The sequence below is a fragment of the Trachemys scripta genome, chromosome 2 (assembly GCF_013100865.1).
Source record: "Trachemys scripta elegans isolate TJP31775 chromosome 2, CAS_Tse_1.0, whole genome shotgun sequence".
Taxonomy (NCBI): domain Eukaryota; kingdom Metazoa; phylum Chordata; order Testudines; family Emydidae; genus Trachemys; species Trachemys scripta.
In genome coordinates this window covers 157,312,946-157,330,518 of record NC_048299.1, presented here as the reverse complement: position 1 = coordinate 157,330,518, position 17,573 = coordinate 157,312,946, and the positions used below count along the sequence as shown (strand labels likewise).

Here is a 17,573-nt window from a genome sequence, read left to right as displayed (position 1 = left end):
TGTGGATACAGACTAACACGGCTGCTACTCTGAAACCTATGTTTCACAAGTTACTCACTGGAGGATTATCCTGAGACAGCCGAGGGGCAGAGGCAACGCTGTAAGTTTCACTAAGGCAGCCAGCTTTGGCAACCATCTCTATGCTGACAACTCACATTCACTCCTGGCCTGGAAAGATAATGGAGCGGCTGATATGAGACTCGATTAATACAGAAGTAAAAGAGGGCAATATATAATTAATGCCAACCAACACCGGTTTATGGAAAATAGATCTTGTCAAACTAACTTGATATCTTTTTTGATGAGATTACAAATTTGGTTGATACAGGCAATTCTGTTGATGTAATATATTTTTATTTCTGTAAGGTGTTGACTTGTATTGCATGACATTTTATCAAAAACAGAATGATACAGAATTAACATGGCACACATTAAATAGATTAAAAGCTGGTTGATAAGTCTCAAATTGTAAATGGGGAATCATCATCAAGCAGGTGTGCTTCCAGTGGGATTCCAAAGGGATTGACTCTTGGGCCTATGGTATTTAACATTTTTATCAATGACCTGGAAGAAAACAAAATCATCTCACTGATAAAGTTTGCAGAGGACACAGAAATTGGGGGCATGGTAAATAACGAAGGGGAGAGGTCATTCTGACAGAGCAATCTGGATCATTTGGTAAGCTGGGAGCAAGCAAGCAATGTGTGTTTTAATACAGCTAAATGTAAATGTATATATCTAGGAACAAAGAATGTAGGCCATACTTACAAGCTGGGGGACTCTAGCCTGGGAAATATTGATTTGGAGGTTGTGGTGGATAATCAGCTGAACGAACGTAAGCTCCCACGGCGACTGTGGTTAAAAGAGTTAGTATGATCCTTGGATAAATACACAGGGGAATCTCCAGGAGCAGAGAGGCTATTTTACTTCTGTATTTGGTACTGTGTTTGGTGTGACTACAGCTGTCAAATTCGTGTGTCCATAGTTGAAGGATGTTGATAAAATTGGAGAGGGTTCAGAGAAGACCCACGAAAATAATTAAAGGATAAGAAAACACGCCTTATGTGACAGAATCAAGAAGCTGAAACTATTTAGCTCAACACAGAGAAGGTTAAGGGGCAACTTGATCACAGTTTATAAGTACCTACATAAGGAACAAACATTTGATAATGGGCTCTTCAATCTAGCAGAAAAAGGCATAAACATAATCCCATGACTGGATTGTAGACAAATTCAGACTAGAAATAAGGCACACATTTTTAACAGGGATGGTAATTAACCATTAGAACAATTAATCAAGGGTCATGGTGGATTCTCCATCACTGGCAACTTTTTTAACCAAAGATCTGCTTTAGGAATTTTTTTGGGAGTTTCTATCGCTTATTACACAGGTGATCACACTAGATTATCACAATGGTCTCTTCTGACCTTGGAATTAACGAATCCTTCCCTTCAATCCAGCATAACAACCTGTTACATACATCTCTTGGATGGCTTGTGGTCAGTTTAATAAGGACAAGACAGTGAACTCCCCATCTTTCTTCCCAAAATCCCTGCCTCCTCCACTGTTTGTCACTAAGGCCTCTAGCCTGAGGAGAGAGTGGGAACCTTGACACCTTCCTCTCCCTCAACCAGATTGTGTCCAAATACTACCACGTATTCCTCCACAACAGCTCCAAGACTCAACTTCTATATGTAGCACTCTTATTCTGGCCCTTCTCTTATCTTGGGTACTTCCTCTCCGGTCTCCTTGGAAGCCCATGGTGCCATCTTTAGTTTATTAAAAGACAACCTACCATTGGCAATAGCATTTCCCTGACCTGTCACTGACCACATCATATTCAACTTAATTTATCTCACCTTCAAGATTTTCCATTAGTGTGCCCTCAAGCACTTAACAGACCTTATTTCTCATTGCATTATTCCCATGCCTCATTACTGATGCCAGCCTCAATGTCATTTGTTCTGCTTCTCCTTTCAACTTTCTTACCACTCTGCTATTGCCTCTGATGCACAGCTCACCCTTCACTAACAGGTCTACAAAGCCAAGACCCACATCTCATTCAAACTCCTCAAGAACTTCCAGCCCATTGCCTACCAAAAGTTTGCCAGCTAGACATTTATTCTAATTAAAATACACCCCAAGGCCGCCTAAAATCCCACCTTCCTTTCCTCCACTAAGTCACGTCCTAGCCATCACAGTAAACTCATTAAATGTTTCCCTCCCCTCTACTTGGTGCCTTGTTTGGCCCTACATTCTACATTATCTTGTAATCTCTTCATGGAGGTATTTATTTATTTAGATTATAAACAACAAAAATGCCTATCCAAGGCTCTAGGCATCCTAACAAACCATTTAACCATACAATACAATGAAATCCCAACCGCATTAAAGTAATTATTTCAACAGGAACATAGCCAGACAAGAAACCTACAGAACTCCTTCCTATTCCTTCATCATTTTGGGAAGCACACTCAGCCCTCTCCAAAAAAACATATTGAACAGGTATCTTTTGCAGCATACCTGGACTGTCCAGGTAGGCTGCAAGAGACCCATTTGATAGGGTTTTTGTAGAGAGGTCACCAAATTCAAGATATGTTAGACCAAGGAAGGTGAATAAGATCTAGGGTCTCAGAGCCTCACAGAGAATAAGCTATCAGCCACATCCTGTCTTTTATAATGAGGTACCTACCATGTCTTCTGTTTTGGGAGGCGCATAGCACATCTTTCGGTGCCATCAGAAATAGTAATCCCAATAAACCAATTAATTTCAGCATGCTAGCTAGCTGACTTGGGAAAAATTCAGATATTGATACAGTGATCAGCTCACTGGGGTCCCCATCGTCCAAGACCCAGTTAGCATGATCTAGCTTCAACCATGCACACCTTCTACATCCCTTTTGAACCCCTGACAAAACACTGAACACAGACAACAGGTAAAATTGACCTTTATTAATACCCTGGTAGCACTGTTACATTTGCACTCAGCATGCTCAGATCCTAGGCCACCCTGCAGTAGCATTCATATTAGTTGTACAGGAATCTGTAATTCAAAAATGAGGTACCACTCACCCATTACAAACATCCATCACACACAGATCAGAGCAGAATGTAGGTTATCCCACAGTGGGTGTCACTCCTCTTGGTCACACACACACACAGGTTGTGTGCGCTCGACTGCACAGCCAAGGAAGCTTTCCGGGTTATGTAGTCATATGCACAGTAGTCCACAGGTAAGTTCTGTTGCTCCAGAAGAGCACATATGGCTTTCAGTGGCCAAAGAGCACATGATGGGCAACCTGGAGTTATATGCACACTGTCCATGTATACTTTACTCTGTGCAGCACAGGCTGGAATGGGAACAAATGTGACAGTCTCTCGTAGGACAGATGGCCCCAGAGGAATGACAACAGAGGCTAGAGTCTACCGGCACAGCAGCAGAACAAGGCAGGGAGTGGAATCAGGTAATACAGCCAAGAACATCATACAGATACCAGGACACAGGACCTTAAACAAACACGTCAGTGAGCAGCAGAACCACCACAGCCATTGTTACAGATAGGGAGAGAGGCATCGCTCTCACCCCACACTTTGCCAGGACAGAGTCTATCCTCTTCATTCAGCAGCAGTTAGGGTTGCCATCAGACATCACTTCATACAGATGCTTAAATAATTATATACACAACTGTTCCCCCACTCCCAACAAGGGAACCAAGAGAAACCTTCCCGCCCCCAAATACTGAATAGAGAAGAGAAGCAGGGTCTCATGACAATAAGCATGTTCAGATAGCCCCATCCTTCAGACATCACAAGGTAATCCCTGCTCCAGTCAGCTCTTGGCAGGGAATAAGGCTAGGTTTAGTAGGGAATTTCCAGTCTATTCTCAGAGGCTCAAGACATGTAATGATCAAGAGAGCTCTGTGTAACAAGAGAGAACCAGATTCACTCTTCCAACTTCCTCCCTACTCCCCTTGTGCACCTTCTGAACAGGCTCCTGCTCCCTTCTTCCCACTTCTGGAAAGGAAATGCCTCCATCTCCCTTTGCCTCTCCAACTGACCCCTTCTCACATGACTAATCCTATCTCTCCTTCCAGTTCTAACAGGAATTGCCAGTTAGGGAGAGGAGCAAATTCTAAACCATTAAACTTTGAGTCCAGCTTCTTTAACTGAACCTTGTTTGATCTGCATAGAAATGCTAGCCAACCTAGCAATGCCTGGTAGGGGGCTCACAAGGGGAGTAGGCCTCCAGAGTGTCCTTTGCCAAGCAGGTTGAGGATGGTAAGAACTAGTTGACATATCTGAACCTGCAGCCCCGAGGGACTGGAACATTTCTCCTATTTTCTTTTGACCCCACCTGAGAACTTAAGACTCAGCTAAAGTTGAGATGGTTTCAAGTCAGTCCTGCTCTTCCCTGTATATGCCATTCCCAATCCGCTAGGTACTGGCATCCTTGGAGGAACTAGAAAAAGGCAAGGGAGCAACCCCAAGGGGTTGATAGCGGGCAGAGGCTGGATCCAACAACTGGGTACATAGGAAATAAGAAAGTGCTTGTGGTTCTTGCCTCACTCTTGGGCTCTCTAAGTTCGGACTTGGAACTTGCCAGCCTTGGTCATGTATTTAATGCCCTTGAACGGTTTGTACTTCTCCCCATACATGTCCAGGCGATTCACCTTCAGCCCTAAAAAAAAAAAAAGTTGAAAAGACAGTGAAACTTTGGGGATTGGAGGAGAGCTGCAATACTGCCACAGATGATGGGGAAAGGCCTTGAGAGAGCACAAAAGCTAGAAACAACATGCAGGCAATACTGGAAAACAGAAGGAAGGCAAAGGGACATAGGCTGCTGGTCACCACCTGCCTCAACTTTGTTAACAACATTGTTCACACACGCTGTACACTTCCCTAAAATGCTTTACAGAGCTCTAGAGAGGGAGAGGAATTAAGGGGGGCACAGACAGGCTGTTCCACACAGCAGTCAGGAGAGACTGTATGAACAATCCCCCAAGCATACACCAGTGTGTACTCCAACTACAGAGACTATTTCAGATCAAAAACCCAGTTATGACACTCACATGCCATATGCATCCAGAAGCACATTCTGTATGTCAGACATACGTTCACCCAGTGCATGAAGTAGAATAGGACTGTGCAGGCTCCAGGCTGACAGCCACTTACCAGAGATAGCCAGCTGCTGAATTTTAAACTGAAGGTTGATGGTGGGATTCTCATCAGGTTTGGATGTGCCAGCTTGAAGGCTCATAGTCCCCTTCAGACTCGGCAGCTTCTGGGGGTTTATTTTCCCTACATCCCATGAGAGCAACTTCAAAGGACAGAAAGAAGGTATTGAGATAGATGGATGTAATGATGATGCCCTGTAACGCAGTGGCTCAACCGTTCCAGACTACTGTACCCATTTTGGGAGTCTGACTTGTTTTGCGTACCCCCAAGTTTCATCTCACTTAAAAACTACTTGCTCACAAAATCAGACATAAAAATACAAAAGTATTACTGAAAAATTGCTTTCTTTCTCATTTTTACCATACAATTATAAATCACTTGGAATATAAATATTGTACTTACATTTCAGTGTATGGTATATAGAGCAATATGAACAAGTCATTGTCTCTATGAAATTCTAGTTTGTACTGACTTTGCTAGTGCTTTTTATGTAGCCTGTAGATGAACTGATGTACCCCCTATAAGACCTCTGCTTACCCCCGGGGTACACGTACTACTGGTTGAGAGCCACTGCTGTAAAGGACCATCCCATTGATGGTTTTGAATAATGATGCTTTCAGCTCATCCCAGTATTTGGTTCTTTGCATTCAAGCCATGAAGAGGATTTAATGCTGCATGGTGAAACTGTGGGTCTGATTAAAGGAGTGTGCCTCCCAGTGGCCAGGATTGGCACTGCCAGTGAGACTCCACCTCACTTTCACCCAGTTGGGGCATCAAATGTTCCCTGTAAAGGAATTTGGGCAAACGGACCCAAAATAAACAAACTAATAAAAATAAGTATATCTCCTTTAATAAGACCTTATGGCAAGGAAATTAAAATCCTTCTTGTTGAGCATTACAATCCTTGTAACTCTGTTCCCATTCCACCCAAGAGTGAGTGACCAAAAATCAGGTGTTTTACTGCAGGAGATAATCCCCATCTCCACTTCCATGGTATTGCCCATCCCAATTCAGAGGGAGTTGGCTTTTGCTCAGGGACCTGAGCTGATCAGTCTGCATCACAATGGGCAGAAGTGACTGGTTTTGGCCCACTATATAAGAATTCCTCTCAGTACAGGGCAGGGGGCTCTCTCCAGGTAGGGAAGGCTCTGCTGGGAGTGATGCTCAGGGCCAAACAAGCGGAGACATTTCTTGAGACAAGGAGCTCTCCTCCAGATCTTAGGCCAAAACCCAGATAAAGCAGTGTATGCAGTTTGGCCACTGTCAGAAGACAGGATATTGGGCTAGATGGACTTTTGGTCTTATGTTCTTACCAAGAGAGTGGCCCATGTACATCAGGCTACAAGAAAATCCCACTGCATCCTTTTCTCTCACCTTTGTAACTGGATCAAAGGTGTGCATTCCCTGTGAGGGAGTGAGGCTCATGTTCAAGACCCCTTTTGGCATCTGGCTGGTGACCATCACCCCCTCTACAGTCTTTCCCATAGTCTGCTTGGGTCCCACAGTGATCTCAAAGCGTCCCAATGAGCTGCTGTCACGGAAACTGATGTTGTGTTTAACATAGACAGGAATTGCCACCAAGCTGAAACAAAGGACAAGTCACTGCTATTGTAACCTATCCCTCACAACTTTCTATTCCACAATCATCACGCAGGCCCTGCATAGCCAACACTACAAGACATTCCTTCTGCATAAGGAGGAAGAAAATGAGTGTTGTATCATAGCTAAAGCCCAGACCAGGAAGTCAGGATGCCATCTCAGCTCTGTTAACCATATCCTTTGGTAAGTCACAATCTTTCTGTACCTCAGTTTCCCACTTCCTCACATTGCTGGTGTGTCAAAGATTAATTATTGTTTGGAACATGCTTCGGGGGTGAAGGATGCTGTTTTTTCTTGCAAAATGGGACCATGTTGGCAAGTTGCTCTAAGCAAAGGCAGCAGCACTGCCTTGGACTATGTAAGTGTGTTTGCAGCCTGACATCATCCTTTCTGCTCTTTTCTATATAGTGCACGTTTCAAGATGCACTTTGCTCAACCAAGTCTAATAAATGGCTTCAGCGTCTAGAGCCAAGACGTGCATCTTTTCATGGTGAAACCCAAACTGCTGGAATAAAAACTACCAGTTCCATTAAAACAGACACCAACATCATTGGATTATGCTATTATTTTACTTTATTTTAAGGAGCCTCATTAGTGTAATGAATTAAAATAGACGACAGACACTACTGCCTACTTTGTCCCAACCGTAGATTACACACCTGCCACTGGAACGTGGACAGAGTTGGCTTGCAGAACTGAAACTGCAAGATTATTGCCTCAAAGAGTTTAAATTAAAAAATAGCACTAGTTTTCCCAGCTCCTCAACTCAGCAAAGGAAGCAAGTGATCCTTCTCTAGAGACCCTATTTAGCAATGGGCAGGAAGGGATGAAAGTCCAGATTTTGAAAACCTTCAGTTCTAAATTCCCTACTTACTTCTGAGCGCTGACATGATAGGAGAGCAATCGGAAATTTCCATCTGGTGGGATGAAAGAGAGGATCCGCTCTGATTCCCAGCGCTTGAAACGGACACATGGATGGAAGCTGACATCATCCAGTAACCGGGGGTTCTGAAGTCCAAGAAACCAACAAAATTTATGAAAAGGAATCTGTCTATGCTCTTTCCTCTTGTTCCTTTCCCGTGTCCCACCTCAAACATCTGCCACATGGCATACAGTACATTCTCCCATCAGACATGCCAAACCCGTGAAAAAAAACCGCAGAAACTGGACTTGCTTTTGGCTTAACTGACTTGTGAGTTGCTTGTAGCTCTTTTTTTTTTTTTTTAAATCGGTTCCCAGCAAGCAGGGGGAGAGAGTCAGGGGTGCACAGCAGGCCCACCATAGTCCCAGACTGCACACCGGGAGGATCTAGTCACACAGAGTGGTGCGGTTCTTAGGGATTGGCTTGGTTTGGCCTTGTTTTGAAATGGGATTACCTTGATTTTTGGCTTATTGTGAAAATCAGGGTGCTTATTTACCACATGACAGTTGGCAAATGTCTCCCATTCTGTTCTGTAGCAGTGTTAAGCTGTTTAATATTTGTGTAACAGGTGTACCTATGGTGGTGGTAATTCTATCCTAGCGTATAAGAAGTCTATCTACTTAGTCATGTCAAATAACTACCCTGATGTGAACTCATTACAGATGAGCCCCAGGAGAAAGCTGCCTTAGGCAGTGCTATATCTTGGCGCTTAAGTGAGCCTACACACTGCTGTAGGCGACTTCTAACAAACAACACTCCCTCCCCCACTCAAAATTGTAGATGTTTCTAGAGATTTTTCATCGTATGCATTCCTTCTTCCCTTCTCTACTTGGTATTCCTGGAATCTGTCATAGCTAGAGGCACCTAGGAGCCCAGTGAAGGCTATTTGATTAAAGAATCCTGCACTTCCTCTGTACAGTATCAAGAGGACCTATCACCCCTTTTCTTGAACTTTACCATGAAAGAGAGGGTGAGGTCTGGCATTCCAGTCAATTTAACACAAGCATCAATCACCCCTTGGATTTCAGCTGTAATTGTGGAACCTATAATAGGAAGTAAAACAAAACAGGTTATGGAAGGCAACTGTGGACCTGATTGAAATTCATCCTGGACAAGTGGGGAAGACTGCAACACAGAGCGAACAACCAGAGTTAAAACCAAACCCTCCATAAAATTCTGGAGCCTCTAGCTTGCTCAGTACACTAGCCTACCTATTCCTAATGTCATCTAGAGACGATACCAGAGTAATGAGAACTGCTAATATGGGCTCTCACCTACTTTACAGCTGACAGTGACAGCCTTCACCTCCAGTGAACCTATGGGAAGATGCACTAAGATTAAGGAAGTAATTTCAAGAACAAAGGTTTCCTCTCACCTTCTATTTTCAGATGTAGAGTTGGTAATAAAGGTTTCATAAAGGAGCAGAGGAAGATGACAAGACTACTCAGTGCCCAAGACAAACTCTATTCAGGCCTTACAGCTTGAATCTACTGACACTTTACAGAAACTTAAGACTAAACAGCACATCTAAGCTGTCAAGAGGTCAGAATGAGAACAGTTTCCAAGAGCTTCCAACACTCCTCCCTCTAAGAAAAATACACATCCTCTCCCTCTAGGCACTCCCAGAGCAAGATATCTCAGCCTTAACTGGAAGGAACGCTCATACCTGATTTGTCAATGATTGCATCTATCTCCTCAATTACATCAAAATATGCTTCATTATTGGTGTATTTCACACCGGTACGTCGCCATGGCACCACTGATAGTTGTCCAGTAGGGAGCTGGTCACCTACATTGGTGCTTCCTGGAAGGGTTAAAGAGATCAGGATGAACACAAGCAGCTACCAAAGCCCCAGAAGAAGCCCCTGACCTCACCCATATAGAATATTGATTTGTTCCTGAAGTCCTCAATCTCATTAAATAAGAGCACAGTCACTCTCCAATGACTCATAGTATGAATTCACCAAGCATTACCTCTCCTGCCACCCCTCCCACTAACCCCTCATATGAGAGGAGGAGGAACAGTCCACTTAGGAAACCAACCCTGGCCATAAAGTCATTTCATGGATCTGACTAGAGTGCAGGACAATCCATTGTGGGCAGATGACTTTTTAGATAAAGGAGATCCTATGTCTAATGCTGGAAACTGGACTACCCCAATGCCAATATGCTAACATGGGCTCCCTTACAGCAACAGCTACACTGGAGGTTAGGAGGATATGGTCAGAATATCAACTTCTCCTCCTCCCTCCCCAGCATTTGGAATCACTTCAGCAGAAGGATCATCACAATGACTCAACCCCTTTCCCACTCCGCACTCCCCTGTACCTGTAATGGTGTTGACAACAGTTCGCAATATGGTGGGGGGTTTTATCAGCTCCTTCAGGATATTGGACTCAGTAGCCAATGGGAATCCATTGTCCAGCATCTCCTCCAGCACCTCATAAACCACCACCACATTGTCCTTGATTACTACTTCCGAGCAGACACCAAAATAATCCTGTGTGAAACAGACACAATTACCCACCTTCCCCACTAAGCATATTCACAAGAACAATTGTGAATTTTAATGCTGCTAAAAGTGAGAGACCAATGGGTCTGATAATTAGAGCCAAGTATTAGAGCTTGTCTACACTTGAAATGCTACAGCAGCACAGCTGCGTCACTGCAGTTGTGCCACTTTACTCTTCAGTGTAGACACTACCTACACCAACAGGAGGGGTTCTCCCATCACTGTAGGTAATTCATCTTTCCCAGAGGCGGTAGCTAGGTCGATGGAAGAATTATTTTGTTGACCTAGCACTGTCTATACCGGGAGTCAAGTCGGATTAACTACATCACCTAGGGATGTGGATTTTTCACACACTTGAGCGACATAGCCAGGTTGACCTAACTTTTTAGTGCAGACTAGGCCTTAGCTATGCTGCTTTTCTCACACATCCAAATCTTCATCTGCAGGACTCTATAGTCCCACTGCTTGAGGGGAACAACCCCCTCTTGACACACAGCTATTCCACTTTGTTTTGTTACTCACATTGCAAAACACAGAGTATTATTATACTGGTGGAACTCACTTCAGTTTTTAAAGAAAGTTGTAAGTTATTTATACAACATCTATCTCTTGTATGGGGGAAGGCTAGGGGAGAGCTAGAAAACTACAGCAAGCTGATTTTGATGCTGTTCCTTTCTACCTGGTCTTGTTTTACAGGGAAATGCATTCACCAACTGACATTTCTAAAGTGCCTCCCTCCCACATTGCTCTCGGTCTTTTCTCCCCAATGCCCTTTCCGATTCTTATATACTGCCAACAAAGCCCAAAATAACTTGAATGGTCTGCTAACACTAGGTCCTGAGAGCAAATGTCTGGTATTCCACAATCTGTTGAAGAGCCTGAGAAGCAATTCTCTCCTTCTGAATGGCAGAAACCCAGCATGCAATCTTGAGAAGTGGGTAAAAAGAGAAACCTGTAGCATGAATAATAGAAGATCCCCAGCCCAGCATCTGCTTCAGTCACTCGGACTCTCAATGACAGTTGGTACAGCTTGGCTATGCTTCCTTCACTGTTTCTCACTTCCCACCCCCCATGTATTTAACTGTATTACAATTTCTGGTCAGATCATAACAAATCAGGCTGTGAGCCCATCAAATCTTACCAGTTTAGCAACTGGGATGGGAGATATCCAAGAAGGAAGTAGTGTTGGTGATTCAGCAGTTCCCTTTGATTGAGCATTAAATCAATGCCACAGCTTGATGCTAGGGGCTGTGTGTGGCTTAAGAAGTCATCTTTCAGTAAAACCAAACTCCTGACCATGCATGCTTATTAGAAAGCCAATGCATTTTTCATAAAAGCAAGAGTGTTACTATGCTATTTTGTCGAAATTCTGATGTGTGTAACATCATCCTGCCTACCTAATTCTACCCCACCCCACTCACAAATATCAACTGAAGAGATGATTCTTCTTTTTCCTATCCTCAACTGTCACATAGTACCTGTGTAATGTTAAGCAGCTACCACGTGCCATCCAAGAGATGGTTGCAGGTCAGTAGGGGTTAAGCTATTATACATGCTCATGCATATTTATTTTATCTATACACTGGCAACGCTTTATACACAAAAGGATGATGCAAACGCTGAGCATCATCATCTATGAAGTTTGTGAAGCACTCTGGGATGCTTTGTAATGAAAGGTACTAAAAAATGTTAAAATATTCTAACAATATATTTGCCCTGGTGGTATGTGGGTGGGTGTCTATCCAGGGCTCTGATATAGCCAGTATGCAGTGAAGTGCACCTGCACCTCTTTCTTGTTCGTTTCTCATTCTCCAGATTCTAAGTTTTCACTTAAAAAAAAACAAAGTCAGTGTCTAGCTACTATGGCTGTTGAGACAGTCTTGAGAATGCAACCTGGGTAACTAGTACAACAGCTCAGAATATACTTACACAACCTGTGGCAGCAAGCCTCCCAACCCAGGTTGTCAGACATGGGCTTGCACTACTGTGCTAAAAATAGATGTTGTAGACATTGTAGCTCAGGCTGGAGGTTAGGCTCTGAAGCTTAGGGAGGGTAGTGGTCTTCAGAGCCCAGCCTCAATTTCAAAGTGCTGTCAGCACAGCTATTTTTAGTAGGCAGTACAAGTCCAGTGTGATGGGTTACCTAGGGAGGTGGTGGAATCTCCTTCTTTAGAGGTTTTTAAGGTCAGGCTTGACAAAGCCCTGGCTGGGATGATTTAGTTGGGGATTAGGTCCTGCTTTGAGCAGGGGGTAGGACTAGATGACCTCCTGAGGTCCCTTCCAACCCTGATATTCTATGAAGTCTGTCAACCTGGGCTGGAAGGTGCTGCTGCAGGCTGTGTAGAGGTACCCTTGAGAGGTGTGAACTGCCTCATTTATCTGACTAACTCAGACAGCCAATGATAACTTTGATACTTGAAATATTAACTATTTTACTGCTCATCAAAGCCTGTAAGGAAGAAGGGGGGGGGGTGGGGGAGAATCATAGAATGACCATCTGAATAATGTACTGAGTGACAGCTCATTTTGGCACTGCTGTGAGTGAGCTTGAACAACACTGCCACTTCTCTCCAGCCCCCACAACCAAGAAGGAGCCAAGTCCAAAGAATCTAGCAGAGCTCCCAGAAGAGAGCCAAGCTCAAGCAGCTTCCTGGGGCACATGAGCCTCATGAATGGGAAGCCAAACATGAAGAACCTAGAAGAACCCATGGGTGCATTCTCCATCTGAGGGGGAGCCCAGCACAAGCCCAATAAGCATGAGCAATCGTATTCTGAACAACCTGTACAATCTATTGTGAATAGCTCCAGACTCAGACTCCATGGGCAGAAGGGACAGCCACGATCATGTAGTCTGACCTCCTGTGCAACATAGGCCACAGAACTTCCCAAAAATAATTCCCAGAGCAGATCTTTTAGATAAACATCTAATCTTGATTTAAAAATTGTCAGTGAGGGAGAATCCACCACGACCCTCGGTAAATTGTTCCAATGGTGAATTACACTGTTAAAAATATACACCTTATTTCCAGTCTGAATTTGTCTAGCTTCAATTTCCAGCCATTGGATTATGTTGTACCTTTCTCCGATAGATTGAAGAGCCCATTACCAAATATTTGTTCCCCATGAAAATACTTAAAAACTGTAATCAAGTCATCCGTAACATTTTCTTTTTTAACCTAAGTAGACTGAGCTCTCTGAGTCTATCATTATTATAAGTATGGTGACCAGATAGCAACTGTGAAAAAACGGGACAGGGGGTGGGGGATAATAGGCACCTATATAAGAAAAAGTTCCAAAAACCGGGACTGTCCCTATAAAACCGGGATATCTGGTCACCCTAATTATAAGGCATCTTTTCTTATCTTGTCTTTCTCGTGGCTTTTCTCCAAGCCCTCTCCAATTTATCAACATCTCCTCTGGAAAAGGCTTGGAAGAGTACCATCAAGTTTCATGCTCCACCTACCAGTCTGATCCCTGAATCTACCTAATTTCTGATCCCATTCCCCACTCACACCTCCCACGTCTGAATTCATGTGTCTGACTATAGTGCTCAGAAGCAAAGCACACATGATAAAGAAGTTTTACTAAAGGCTCCTATTTTCTCTCTTCTGCTGCAACTCTGGTCATGGGACACCTCAAATTCTGATCACAGGACTCAGAGCTTTGCAGGCAGAACATGATGTCTGCCTTCCTTCCCCAGATTGCCTGAGGATCCCACTACCACTGTACTCTGAATATTAACAACGCTCTGGGGCAACTCTAATGTGACTCATCTTTCTGTGAAACAAGATTTGTACTTTAAATTCACTACAGGAAACTCAGAAACCAAATCCAAAGATAACACTCCATTATCTGAAAGAAATACAGTTAGTTGCCCAAATTCCTTCTGAGGGAGAAAAGTCCAATTAGAACAAAATTAGATTCAAAAAAATCCCACAGGAAGCAACTCCACTTTGGGATAAACATACGGTAAGGTAACAGCCCATACAATGCCATAACCCTTGCAAATATAAGTTGATCCTGATGTCCTGTTTTTCTAGTGCAGCTGCATCTTGACTGGGAATCACCTCGCTGCTGATCCAGTCCTGGTCTTCTCATGAGCAGAGTGACAATGATGGGACACAGACAAAAGAGGAAGCAAATTACTGGTAACTTAACAGAGTTCCTTTTTTTTTTTTTCTTCCTTTGGCTTTTTTTTTTTTTTTTTTTTAATTAAATATAACCATAATATCACAATCTTTCAGAACTTTTGTGTGTTTCAGTCCTCCACACTCATTACTTCACTGCCACTATAATCAATAAAATAGAATGTCCTGGTGAAAAAGAAAAAAATATTCATTCAGTTACAAAGAAACTGACAAAGTCAGCTCCTTTATGATCCAAGGCAGGATTTAAGTCCCAGATCTGCAAAGGTGAAAGGCTATTGAGTTAACTCTCAGCACTATCTAATACCCTTTCCCACCCTGCAGAAGATCCTGCAAACCCCAAAGTTGTAAATTATCATCATCTTAGGGTTATTTTGTTAAATTAATGGAAATTTGTTTTATATGATCTCAAATGTCTATTTGTTTGCAAGTACAATTCAAGTTGTTCACTTGGATTTACTGTATAAGCACTAAATGGCTGGGTGTTGACTAAGTGAAGCATCATCCATGCATGATCTGCTGTGAATCTCCAAAGTTAATATCAGCTAGTGTATTTGAGCTAACAGTCCCCAGTTTTACATGTCAGGTGACAGGATGTTCTCAGAGGCAGACTTTGGATTTGAAAGAGCTAAAGCTTGTTGATTTTTTCAGCCATTGTGTGAAACCCATCTCTTTTTACAGACTTTTGACTTGGCAAGAGCATGAAGTGGGGTGCAATTGCACTGAAAGAGCTTTACCTTTTTCTGAGTTCTTGCTGAAAAAAATGATTGTGAATAAATTGTGTATGTGAATTCAAGGAATTGTAGTTGAGCACATTAAACAAATAAATGGTAGAGACCTAATTTATAAATCCACTTTTGTTGGTCTACACCAGCCAAGCAAAGCATGCCATGCAGAGAAAGGGCATTGCTGCGAAAAAACTCTCTGTGGCAGTCCTAATGAACAACATAGTATTGCTGCAAGGCGATCTTTACTATTATAAGACAGTGAATGTACAAGTGATAGATAAATTAGAAACATAATGTCCTGCTTTTCTCACCTGGAACGTGTCCACAACCCGATGTAAGAATTCAATGACAAAGAGGGGTGGCACTTCTGTCTGAATCACTGCCACAAAAAAAATCTTATGACGATAAACATTCAGGAGGTAGTGATGAGGTGTGGGGATCACAGGAGGTACATTTTCTGCCTCTGTAGCCCTCTCCTGTGCTTCAAAAAAGTAGTCACAAACAGAGCGGCTGACAACACTTTTCCAGTGCTTCTCCAGAAAAATATCCCCTGAGGAGTTAATCAGGAAGAGGCTGTGAATCATGGTTGAACCCAAGGGAGTACAAGTGCTGGAAACACTTTGCCTACCCAACAGGACCCTGTTCTGCAGTAGTTTGATCCTAGAAAACAAAATGGCCCATTCAAGAGTTGATCTTCGACGCTATTTAATTTTACAGAAAGTAACAACATGCACACGCTTGAATTTTGTAATTAGACTGTGTGAAGGGAGTATAGTCTTGTGTCTACAGAAGTCAGGAGACCTAGATTCTGCTCCTGAGGCCTTGTCTACACTACAAATGTTTTGCCAGGATAACTATACTAGCAGAACCCCCTAATGTATATGCCACATATGCTACCAGGAATTTCTCTGTCAGCATAGCCCGCACCACCTCCTTGAATGATGTTAACTATGCTGACAAGAGCACTGTTCTATTGGCATATCGGCATGGATATTGGAGTTTTGCCAGCATAGCTATGCTGGCCCTGTGTATTTTTTTCACACCCCTAACCAACAAAACTTCATACCAGAGAACTGGCCTAATTGTGCCACTGACTTGTTGGGTGATACTGAGAAAGTCACTTTCCCTCTATACCTCCATTTCCCCAGCTTTCAGACAGCGATAATGACACCACCCCGACACTGTAAAACACGTTGTGGTCCTGGATGTAGAGATTCCGTACGAGCCTGTGCATTCCCTGTGTAGCCTCCTCCTGTTTGGCCAATACCAAGTCACAGGGGGTGGCTGTCTGGGGCCATGGTGGTGTTTTTTTTAAAAGTCATAATACCCTCCAGGAGCTCCCTCCTGCCTTATGTGGTACCATCACCCACTGCAGCTAAGCTACAGGTGGCCCTGAGTGGGGGCCACACGGCTAGGGGGGCTGTGCCCGCAGGGTGGGTCTGTGGCGTTACTGCTGTGACAGCCAGGGGATGGAGGGGGGCTGTGCCCGCAGGGAGGGGCTCTGGCGTCACCGCTGTGACAACGGGGGGGGGGGGCTGTGCCCGCAGGGAGAGGCTCTGGCGTTACCGCTCTGACAGGGGTCACGGAGCCAACCCCCTTCAGCCTCCGGGACTCCGCGGGGGGAGGGCGCTAGGGGACCAGGAGGCCGCAGGGCGCCACTCACCTCCCAGGTCTGTCTGGCTCGCACCACGTTCCGGACGCTCCCCTCGCCTCGGCGGCGCCCCCCTCAGCAGAGCAGCCGCCCCGAGCCCCGGCGAATGGTCGCGGCAAAGACTGGTCCGGCCCCGACGCGCCTGGATCGGTGACGCCCCCAGGATTCTGATTGGGTGACTTGCGCCCCAATTTACGACGAATAGGTTGCGAAAAGGCGAATTGCTTACGACAAGAACGACATTGGTGCGCTGGCCTCTGATTGGCGTATCCCCAAGGTAGTGCGCTATGATTGGTGCAAACACTAGGACGGCCCCAGCAACGCCCCACCCCCTCGGCTCAGCGTGACGGGAGTCCGCCCGACGGACAGAGGGCCAGTGCGAGAGCGAGCGACCACGTGCTCCGGGCCCTGCTGCACAAAGAGAGCATTTCCCCGGACCTCCGCCATCCCAACCAGACTGCGCCCCCTACCGGTCCTGGGCATATTGCGGGCACCAGCTGAGCTCACTCGCCCTTCCTTGCCTTTCTGCACCAATGGGCTTGGGCTGCGCCCTCCCTGCTGAAAGTAGAGCTCTGCCCCCACTGCTAGACAGCACCTGTCAGCAGAGTACCCCCGCTCCTTGCTGTGGGGGGCATAAGCCAGCTCTTCCCAGCACTGAGCCAAGGATAGGTATAGCACCAGGCACCACAGCCTGATCAGGTCTCTGGACCGGAGTGCCATGCAAGGACAGCTCACACAGTCAGAGATGAACAGGCATTCAGCAAGGGTGACCAGATGTCCCGATTTTATAGGGGCAATCATAGGGTTACCATACGTCCTCTTTTTCCCGGACATGTCCGG

General features: G+C 44.6%; 1 protein-coding gene across 2 annotated transcripts; it reads right to left on the bottom strand.

Annotated features, from left to right (window-relative positions):
• Positions 1-361: 361 nt before the first annotated feature.
• AP3M2 (adaptor related protein complex 3 subunit mu 2) lies at positions 362-16,918 on the bottom strand. Of its 2 annotated transcripts, XM_034762047.1 has the most exons (10): positions 16,746-16,872; positions 15,394-15,742; positions 10,026-10,197; positions 9,364-9,501; positions 8,655-8,740; positions 7,650-7,783; positions 6,551-6,758; positions 5,174-5,318; positions 4,563-4,679; positions 362-564 (listed from the first exon to the last, which is right to left on the bottom strand). In XM_034762047.1, the coding sequence occupies exons 2-9, from the start codon at positions 15,664-15,666 to the stop codon at positions 4,579-4,581; spliced, it is 1,257 nt and encodes a 418-aa protein (XP_034617938.1). In that variant the 5' UTR covers positions 15,667-15,742; positions 16,746-16,872; the 3' UTR covers positions 362-564; positions 4,563-4,578. The 2 variants fall into 2 exon arrangements, with proteins under 2 accessions (XP_034617938.1, XP_034617939.1); XM_034762048.1 differs by lacking the exon at positions 362-564 and having other exon boundaries at positions 2,934-4,679; positions 16,746-16,918.
• Positions 16,919-17,573: the final 655 nt, after the last annotated feature.